At 49.7% G+C, this 9,379-nt stretch overlaps 3 protein-coding genes across 3 annotated transcripts; 1 reads left to right on the top strand and 2 right to left on the bottom strand.

The window, feature by feature from the left end:
- Positions 1 to 654: 654 nt before the first annotated feature.
- VE01_06209 (uncharacterized protein) lies at positions 655 to 1,397 on the bottom strand. Its single transcript, XM_018275662.2, has 2 exons — positions 971 to 1,397; positions 655 to 875 (listed from the first exon to the last, which is right to left on the bottom strand). Exons 1-2 carry the CDS (start codon positions 1,337 to 1,339, stop codon positions 825 to 827), a joined length of 420 nt encoding a protein of 139 aa, XP_018128420.1. The 5' UTR covers positions 1,340 to 1,397; the 3' UTR covers positions 655 to 824.
- Positions 1,398 to 1,541: 144 nt separating this feature from the next.
- INT6 (eukaryotic translation initiation factor 3 subunit E) lies at positions 1,542 to 3,203 on the top strand. Its single transcript, XM_018275661.2, has 2 exons — positions 1,542 to 2,038; positions 2,120 to 3,203. The coding sequence occupies exons 1-2, from the start codon at positions 1,619 to 1,621 to the stop codon at positions 3,032 to 3,034; spliced, it is 1,335 nt and encodes a 444-aa protein (XP_018128421.1). The 5' UTR covers positions 1,542 to 1,618; the 3' UTR covers positions 3,035 to 3,203.
- Positions 3,204 to 4,576: 1,373 nt separating this feature from the next.
- Positions 4,577 to 9,047, bottom strand: PMC1 (plasma membrane calcium). Its single transcript, XM_018275660.2, has 4 exons — positions 8,357 to 9,047; positions 7,442 to 8,299; positions 5,663 to 7,393; positions 4,577 to 5,610 (listed from the first exon to the last, which is right to left on the bottom strand). The coding sequence occupies exons 1-4, from the start codon at positions 8,390 to 8,392 to the stop codon at positions 4,759 to 4,761; spliced, it is 3,477 nt and encodes a 1,158-aa protein (XP_018128418.1). The 5' UTR covers positions 8,393 to 9,047; the 3' UTR covers positions 4,577 to 4,758.
- Between the last annotated feature and the right edge of the window lie 332 nt (positions 9,048 to 9,379).

The following is a 9,379-nucleotide window of genomic DNA, read 5'->3' as shown; positions in this document are numbered from 1 at the left end:
GGAGGGGGGGGGGGGGAGAAGGGTTGTATATAGATGTTTTTGTGAATGAAGATGGTTTTGATGAATTTTTTATAGTTTACTTTGCATGATGTTGAGTCTTTGTGTGTGTGATTGAACTATGACTATGCGTAGTGAACGTCTTCTATATAACCCACCCATGATAGCATGAACAGCCCAATCGCGCGTGGGATCTCTGAAGTTGGGTTTAGCATCATCACCATTTACGAATGCATCCGGGACTAGTAGAGGGATGTCTTTGAAGCTGTGGGACTTGGGGGGGGGGGTGTTGTTGGGGTGCTTGGTGGGTGCTGTTGTTGGCGGTGGGTGTTGTTGTCGATGGGAGGTTCTTGCTGCTGGTTGAGTGCTGTTGTCGCTGCTGCTGTCTTCTCACCGATGGGAGTGCTGTTGTCGCTGTCGCTGTTGCTACTTTCTTCTCACCTGTCTCCTCTCGAATGCCGTGGCCGAGACGCATGGTTCAGTTTGGTTTATCCCCGGCAACTGGCTGGCGGCGGTGGCGCAGGCTGCGAAGTCTCGCACGTAAGAGTTGATCTTTGTGGAGGAGGAAGTGGGCTGGTGCTGCTTCGAGGTATCTGGTGATGTCCTTTTTTATGTTTGGATGTTGGGGGGGGGTTTTCACGATGGTGAGATTGAATGGTCTGATCTGGTTTGATTCTTTCTCTGGCTTTTTATACATATATGCGCTGGTAAACTGCTCGTGATGATGGCCTTATAATATACACTCCATTTTTGTAATACAGTTCTTCCTCCTCCTCTCTCTCCCCCCCTCACTCTCTCACTCTATGACTCCTCTCTCTGTCCTTCTCTTAAAACTTATGCTCCTCCAGAAACTTGGCAACCTCCGGTTTGCGGTGTCCCTATTCAAAATGTTAGCCATGCTCCCAGATCCAATTCAACCCCCCCCTCCTTTACTCCCACAGAACAAGGAAACCAGCAACGGCCAAAAACATACCTTAACAATAATATGCCTCGTCAAATGATTCACCTGAATCTCCCTATCCTCCTCAATCCCCAACGCAACCTTCAGATCCTCCCTCAACTGCGCAATATTCCCCTCAATCTTCTTCACCCTCGTCTGCTTCAGGTTCCCGCCGCGCTTAGCGAGGAGGTAGATGGGTAGCTGTGCCGAGGGAGTGCGAGAGACGCGGTACTCGAGGCTCTGGGAGGAGGTCGTGGAGGAGGAGGTCGTGGTCGTGGCTTCGGTGCTGGATTGGACGGCAGGGCTGGTGGAGAGGAAGCGCGTGAGGGTTGCGGCGCGGGGGAGGGCGAGGGGGCGGAGGAAGGACATGTATGCCGCTGGGCGGAGGGATGCGAGTGCCATTGTGAATATCAAAAAAATGAGTGACTGTTGCTGCTCGCTGCGTTTATTCACCCTTCTCGTAACTATCCCCAGCTCGCTCGCTCAACTTTCCGTCGTTACATTTCGCGACGCTGCACCCGAAAAGGCTTAGCGCCAGTTTTTCGGGACCACGCTTAATCCGCAAAGTCTTGGCGCACACAATCTTTCCCATCCACTTCCTCACCCCACGCACGACGACCTCCCCCCGGCCAAGGTCTACCTCAACCACCACGTCAAGAAAACTCGCAAAAAACCGCAATCATGGCGGACACAGCGAGCGCGCCTGCGCCAGCCAAGACAGCTGAGCAGATCAGCGAGGAGAACAACCTTCTTCCCAAGCTGATCACGCACCTGGATCGCCATCTTATTTTCCCCCTACTACAGTTCGTGGCCGAGCAGCAGGAGGATGAGGAGGATAGCCAGGAGATCACGAGGGCGAAGTACGAGTTGTTGAAGACGACGAATATGACGGATTATGTGGCGAGCTTGTATACTGAGATCAACGATGTGGCGGAGCCGCCGAAGGAGTTTGGCGCGAAGAGGCAGGCCGTGCTGGAGAGGTTGGATCAGTTTGAGCAGGAGTCGGCGGCGATTACGGATTTGTTGGGGAGGGAGGATGTTATTACGAATTTGAGGGCGGATAAGGTGGCTAACTTGGAGTACTTGAAGAAGGAGCATGAGGTATGTGTTTTTGGCCCCGCGACATAATTTTTTTCGTCGACGAGTTTTGGATGGATGGACTTGCTAACGCGTCGATAATAGGTCACCCCCGAGATGGTCGACGTGCTTTACGACTTCGGTAACTTCCAGTACAGCTGTGGTAACTACGGTGCCGCCGCCGAGCTGCTCTACCAGTTCCGTGTCCTCTCCACCGACGAGACCAAGGTCTCCGCCGCCACTTGGGGAAAGCTCGCCTCCGAGATCCTGACCACCAACTGGGAGTCCGCCATGGAGGAAGTCACCAAAGTCAAAGACTCCATCGACACCAAGCTCTTCGCCAACCCGCTCGCGCAGCTCAACCACCGCGCGTGGCTAATCCACTGGGCTCTCTTCCCCTTCTTCAACTACGAGCCCGCGCGCGACACAATCTGCGACCTCTTCTTCTCCGCGCCCTTCATCAACACCATCCAGACCGCCTGCCCCTGGGTCCTCCGCTACCTCGCCGCAGCGGTCATCACCAACCGCAGCCGCACGCGCAACACGGGCCAGTACCAGAAGCAGCTCAAGGACATCATCCGCATCGTCAAGCAGGAGACGTACGAGTACAGCGACCCGGTCACCGACTTCATCAAGGCGCTGTACGTGGACTTTGACTTCGAGGAGGCCCAGCGCAAGCTCATCGAGGCGGAGGAGGTACTTCGCGGGGACTTCTTCCTCGTCGCTGCGTCCGATGCGTTTGTGGAGGCCGCGCGCCACCTGATCTCGGAGAGCTACTGCAAGATTCATCAGAGGATTGATATTAAGGACCTCTCGGCGCGTCTGGGGCTCGACCAGGACGAGGGCGAGAAGTGGATCGTTAACCTCATTCGTGATACGCGTGTTGATGCCAAGATCGATTATAAGGAGGGCACGGTTGTGATGAACCACCCGCCGAGCAGCGTGTATCAGCAGGTCATTGAGAGGACTAAGGGTGGCTTCTTCAGGACACAGGTGCTGAGTGCTGCGGTGGCGAAATAGATGGGTGGTGGGTGTGATAGGAAATAAGAAATTTAAAGTGTGGTGGTGGGCATGGGAATGGCGTTTTTGAATTGTGGGGTGGGGGATAAAGATATGGTCCAGCTTGCTGGTACGTAGTTTATGAGCTTATGAGCTTTACGTAAATATCTATGAGGATTTGGTTCGGAATGTGTCTTGTCTTTGTTGGTGATGGTGATGTGTGATTTGTGCTTGTGTTCGTGATTGTGATCAGTGGGTGTGAGATGTGGGGTATCCGGAAAGCTCGATGGAAACTCAGGGGTTGGATATTCGTTCAGGTGAGCACACTATGGATATAACCACCTGTTTCAACGGTGTCAACCAGGCCCAACGGTCTTCTAATAGCTAGTTTACTCGGCCAAAATGCCCAGTCTGGATAAATCCAAGGAATCACCAGGAAAACACTAGTCCTCTCAAAGCGCCTGCCTGGTTAAACCAAACAGAGGAAAAACCCCAGGAAAACACCAGTCGGCCCAAAGCGATAGTCTGCCCAAAACGACGGCATGGTCAAAACCATGGTAAAACACCAGGCGGCTCAAAACGACAGCCCACTCATAAGTCTAGGAATACACCGGGAAAACAAAAGTCTCCTTAAAACGCCAGTCGGCCCAAGACGACAGCACGGTGAAAACTACAGTAAACACCATTCGACTCAAAACACCAGCTCAACGAAGAGAAAGCCTGACGCCGACACTTACCCGAACCCATCCCTCGACGAGCACCCAGCGAGAGCAGTCTCCTCTTAGATAATTAGCTAAAAATTTAAACCGCACTGGCGTCAGTCGCGCTCTTTGGAACCCCCCATATTAGCATAAGTCAGCCAATGACACTCATGCAGTGGGGCTAAGATCAGGCTTTATAAAATCGGAATCTTCTACAGGTAAAATAGGTATTTACAGATACTATAGCAAGTAGTCGAGCCTCAGTTGATAAAAATAACGTTTTTATCAATTACTGTAGACGAGATAAATACTTGAGGCATAACTTAAAGGTAACAACATATGACTTCTACATAATATGTAGGGACTGTTGTTGCAAATTCCCTAAACGACAGTCGCGACATATGTTGATCTACTGCTCACTATTTTCAAAGAAGCCTATCTATATTTTAGGCACCGTTTCCGCCACCTTAGGCACTTAAATAGTCGTTTTAATATCCTTTATTGCTATGGTCTGCGGGTAGAGTAAAGGCTATTAGAGGCTAAGAGAAGAAAAGAAGGTAATGTCTGACTAGGTTGGACTGAAAGCCCTTATGGTCCCCTACGCGTTGTTCTTTGGCTGATAGTACTAGTTTACAACAACTACGATTCAGCCGCTTGTCACGCGATCAATTCATCAACGCTTCCTAACTTAGACCTTTCAAATGTCAGCAGTAAACCATCAACCATACCCTGATCTTCGTCAAAACCACACTGTGGCATAGACTTAGTATCTTATATCAGCTTCCTTAGACCAACGAGATCCATGTATTTAATCAGCATCGGCGTGTAAACGCGCGTCAACTTAAACAGGGTCAGGTTTATTAGGGAATAAATTGAAACTTAGTAGGAAAGTCTAGCTAAAAGGAGACCTAAAAGAAACATCAACTGGACCTGTACTATAATGCTATAATACTTGTAAAACGCCATGCCTCTATTATCCCCCATTCTTTTTTTTCTAGTTCTATAACAATAACAAAAAAAACCGAGTAATCACAAGAAAACCCATTAGACTCTATTAGCACCCATCTCCAAGTCCTTCTCCCTAGCAACAACAATCTCAGGAACAGTCTCGACGTCATTACCGCTTTCTTCTCTCTCTTCTCCCTGCTGGTCACCCGTCTCCATCTCACGGTTCTTAGTTCTCCTTGGCAGCTTGGCCTTCAATCCCCCCCAAACACGACGACAAGCTCTGTATGCAACGGCGAATGGGCCGCAGATAACCTTCGCAAACGTCGCAAACCACGGGTCCGGGAAGAACCTGATTAGCACCGCCATCGGCAAACTGAGCGCGGCAAGAACGATGCAAATAGCCCATTGGATACCATCAATAGGCGTGATGTTGAAGGCCTGTCCGCCGACAAAAACGATTGCAATTTGGGCCCCGACCATGATGCAGTTGATGCCGATGAAGAAGTAGTTGCGCTGGATACCGGCGAAGATGTTAAGTTTGTTGTCCAGACGTCTGTTGTTAAATTCGTTAAAGATTTGCATCCAGACAAAGGTATTAAACACCATTGTGGAAAGTTCCAGCTTCTTCTGTGGATCAGTAGTGTCGTACCCGAGGATTTTCTCGCCGGCAAAGTAGAGGATGAATGTGACTGTCAGTTGGAAGATGGCTTGGCCAATGATCATTTTCCACATATTGATGGTAATCAAAGGTGCCTTCTTTCCGGCAGGCTTGCGGTCGAGGATATCCAGGGTGGGTGGGTCAGTGGCGAGGGCGAGGGCGGCGAATGTATCCATGATCAAGTTGACCCATAGGAGCTGAACGGCCGTTAAGACGGAAGTCATGTCTGGACTGGAGACAGCAGAGACAAAAGTCAGAAGTACCGCAGTAATGTTTACGGTGATTTGGAACTATGAGACGAGATGGTCAGTTAAAATCAAGAAAGAGAGCTGTGCAACTTACCTGGAGGAACTTGCTGACGGCGTCGTTGACAGCGCGGCCCCACATCAGGGCCTTGACGATAGAGGCAAAGTTGTCATCCATAAGAACGATAGAAGAGGCCTCCTTAGCAACTTCAGTGCCAGAAATACCCATGGAAAAGCCAACATCGGCAGCCTTAAGTGCAGGACCATCATTAGTTCCATCACCAGTAACGGCCACAGTATCGCCTAAAGCCTTAAGCTTCTGAACAAGGACCTGTTTATCCGTGGGAGATGAACGGGCAAGGACAGCAAGACGTGGTAAAATATTGAGTAGTTCATCGTCGTTGAGTTTGCGGAAATCAGGGCCTTCCATGATGATCTCGTCCTCATTCCGGAGAATACCACAGTCGACGGCGATGGCACGTGCGGTTTCAATATTATCACCTGTTACCATACGGACTTTGACACCAGCGAGTTGGCACTTGGCGACGGCGTCTGGGACACCATCACGGACTGGATCCATGATACCGACGACACCATTGAGGATCATATCCTTGAGAACGGGTTTAAATTCAGCGGAGTGAGGATCGGCTGGTGTTTTAGTGCCAGCTGGAGGCCAGGATGGGAAATCTCTGTAGCATAGACCAATTGTGCGGAGAGACTTCTTTGCATAAGACGAAATTGTGGATTCAATCTCTTCTCGCATCTTAGATGTGATATTCAATAATTCTCCAGTTTTGACATCGGTAATAGAAGCACATTCTTTGAGAAGGATCTCAGAAGCACCCTTGACAAACATTCGATAACCTTGCTTTGGAATCTTAATGACCGCACCCATACACTTCTTGGAGGAATCAAATGGAAAAAATTGAACCACTTCGGCGTTGGCGCGTTCATTGGACAATGAGTCCATTCCGAGATGAACCTTGGCAAATTCGAGGAGGGCGACTTCTGTTTTTGAGCCAATGAATCCTTCATCACTGTCACCTTGACTTTCGAAAGCAGTGGAGTTAATCGCGATGGATTTTATGAGGAATCCCTTCATATCCTTAGAAACTACTTGAACAAATTGTGCGCATTCATTGTTCTCGAAGCTTTCGTTTTTACCGAAAAGGCCAGCAACGACTGTCATTCTGTTGGTTGTGAGAGTACCAGTCTTGTCGGAGCAAATTGTAGTGGCATTTCCCATGACCTCACAAGACTTCAAAATTCTGACCAAGTTGTTCTCCTTCAGAAGACGAGTAGTTGCGAATGCTAGAGCGAGAGTGACGGCAAGAGGAAGACCTTCTGGAACTGCCACAACAATAACCGTGATGGCGACAATGAGAATATCCATGAAAGTTGAAGCTTTCTCGGGAGCTGGGCGACTGTCCTCTGGTAGGCCGGCACAGAATCGGAACAGGAGAACGAAGAACAAGAGAGCGGCGGCGGCAGAGCCAAGTTTAGCAATGGCAGTGGCGAGGCCGTTGAGCTTGACTTGAAGAGGGGTGGTCTCGGGATCAGTTCTCATAGAGATCATAATCTTGCCAAAACTGGAGTTGGGCCCGACTGAAGTAACGAGATAAGTGCCGACACCTTCTAGAACCTTGGCTCCGGAGATAATAAATGGATCCAAATTTTTCATGTCCGTGTGGCCATTTTCCAATAGCCTCATGACTTGCTCGCCCCCTGTCTTCTTGATCTGATCCGATTCTCCTGTAGCAGATGATTCGTCGCACTTGACATTGTGGCCACTAATGAAGATGCCGTCCACGGGAATCATATCTCCAGGCTGGGAGGAGTTAGTTGAATTCTAGTTGTGAGATCCAAGGAATCTTACTTCGAGGTGGAGAACGTCTCCTGCCAAGATATCGTGAACGTTGGCCATGAATGATCTCCCAGAGCGAACGACCTTCACCTCCCTATCATCTTTCTTCGCATTCAACTTAACGAACGCGCGCTCCTTCTGCCAATCATTCAGACTTCCAACCATCACAACGATAACAATCGCAACGCAGATTGCCACACCCTCAACCCAGTCGACAGGTGCAGGGGCTCCAGGTTCGTGCTTCGCACCAAACGTTTCGTATAACCCAAGTGCCAAACTGATAACTGCAGCCGCAGTCAGCAGCAGTAGTACCGCGTCGTTGTATGCGATCCACATGAGTTTCCATAATGGAGTAGCCTTCTTCCCTGGAATCTTGTTCTGGCCGTAAACTCTGACGCGGTCGTAAAACGGATCCGAAGAACTTCCGCGAACAGCAACTGCTTGTGATGATGACGAATCCCCGTAATCGCGAACCTTTGATCGATAGCCCACAGCCTCTTCGAAAGAAACCTTTCCTTCGAGGCAAGTCTCATCGGCACTTAATCCGGCGTATATATCCGTTCTTAAACCCTGCGCTAGGCCGGAAAGGCCGCCGAGGGCAACAAAGGCCGGGAGGGATTTTGGATTCAATAGTTTATTCAACTGTCCTGGACTGTATGCGAAGCAGTTGTCGTCGACTTTAAAGTCTTGCTCAGTGCCTAGGTCAGGTTGTAATGCATTTTCGATGTTTTCAAATGCTAATGTTGAGGCATTGCTAACTCCGCTAGGCGTTGCGGGAAGGCTGAGGAAGGATGAGCCGGATACGGCTGATGCAGACCGAGAATGCCGTGTTGTTGTGAGGGATATCTCGTCTGTGTCTGCACTACCCTCCTAAAGATCTGTTAGAAAAAACCAGGTGTTTTCAGTAGAAAAAGACTTGCGACTCACTTGATTGCGCACCTGTAATTTTGGTACTGATAGCATCTTGTCTTCCTGAGATAAGCAAGTAAGGGATGATGATGCGAAGCAGAATGATCAGGAAGGCATAAGCCCTCAGGCTGTTGGTATATAAGAGCCAACATGGAGGCTGTGCAGAAATCAAAATCCTCACATCTGAGAAGATTAGGCCCCGTGAAAGCTTGGTCGGATTGGCTTGGATGCCGACAACGTCGGCCAGGAAGTAAGGCTCAGATGGGTATTAGCCTTGCTCCGTGCCGTACACGCAACATAGTACAGCACACGCCACGGAGTACTCCATGATCGCCAGCCACCGCCTAAAGCTTTCCCAACTAGGAGCAACGAAACCCTTGAGATGTTACTAGCCAAGCGCGGAGCAACTCCGTTCCCACTTTCTTTTCCCTGCGTTCTCCGACTTCCCAGCCGCGCTAACTCCTAACGAAACGTTCGAGTCGAGTCCAGCTAAGCGCGGAGCAACTCCGTTCCCCACTTTCTGTACCTGGCGTTCTCCGATTTTTCTGCCACGGCGACTTCTTTATGCAGGTGGCTGCCACGGCAGGGTATTCTATAAGCTAAGGACGAATCTGGCGCAAATAAGGTTTTCGTGCCAGGTGAAAGTTCCGGTACACTCCGCCATTTGCCTCGAAGATTGACAGGGCACAGTTTCTTTTTCGACAGCAGCTTACACCGCAGACATAAACAACACAACAAAATCGATGTGCACTGGGTCTTATAGACGTGTCATGTGACCAGAACATATTATGTAATTATCCATTACATCCAGTCTCTATCGATCTTCCGTATAGACTACCTCTAGAGTCGTTTGTCGTAGTACAAATTTGAAAACCCCTCACTTTAGGGTCCTGACTTTATCTTGGAAAGATCAAAGGACGCTACAGAGGCACCCTAGGTACTCTATGGCGGCAGAGATCCCCACAAAAAAATGCCACGAGGTTCCGTTTTCCTTGGTGTAGAGCGTTGCCGCTGTTAGTTGACGGTTTGCTGCGCTTCCAC

Source organism: Pseudogymnoascus verrucosus (assembly GCF_001662655.1).
Source record: "Pseudogymnoascus verrucosus strain UAMH 10579 unplaced genomic scaffold scaffold_36, whole genome shotgun sequence".
In the NCBI taxonomy this organism is placed as follows: domain Eukaryota; kingdom Fungi; phylum Ascomycota; class Leotiomycetes; order Thelebolales; family Thelebolaceae; genus Pseudogymnoascus; species Pseudogymnoascus verrucosus.
Note: the sequence above shows the minus strand (reverse complement) of the source record. Positions and strands in the feature narration are given on the sequence as shown.

Bases quoted from the DNA above. Each gene is read 5' to 3' on its own strand.
- VE01_06209 (XM_018275662.2), bottom strand. From the start codon at position 1,339: ATGGCACTCGCATCCCTCCGCCCAGCGGCATACATGTCCTTCCTCCGC. The intron at 876-970 runs GTATGTTTTTGG...CATTTTGAATAG, and splicing joins CGAGGCATATTATTGTTAAG to GGACACCGCAAACCGGAGGT.
- INT6 (XM_018275661.2), top strand. From the start codon at position 1,619: ATGGCGGACACAGCGAGCGCGCCTGCGCCAGCCAAGACAGCTGAGCAG. The intron at 2,039-2,119 runs GTATGTGTTTTT...CGTCGATAATAG, and splicing joins ACTTGAAGAAGGAGCATGAG to GTCACCCCCGAGATGGTCGA.
- PMC1 (XM_018275660.2), bottom strand. From the start codon at position 8,392: ATGCTATCAGTACCAAAATTACAGGTGCGCAATCAA. The intron at 8,300-8,356 runs GTGAGTCGCAAG...ACAGATCTTTAG, and splicing joins AATTACAGGTGCGCAATCAA to GAGGGTAGTGCAGACACAGA. The intron at 5,611-5,662 runs GTAAGTTGCACA...CTCGTCTCATAG, and splicing joins CCGTCAGCAAGTTCCTCCAG to TTCCAAATCACCGTAAACAT.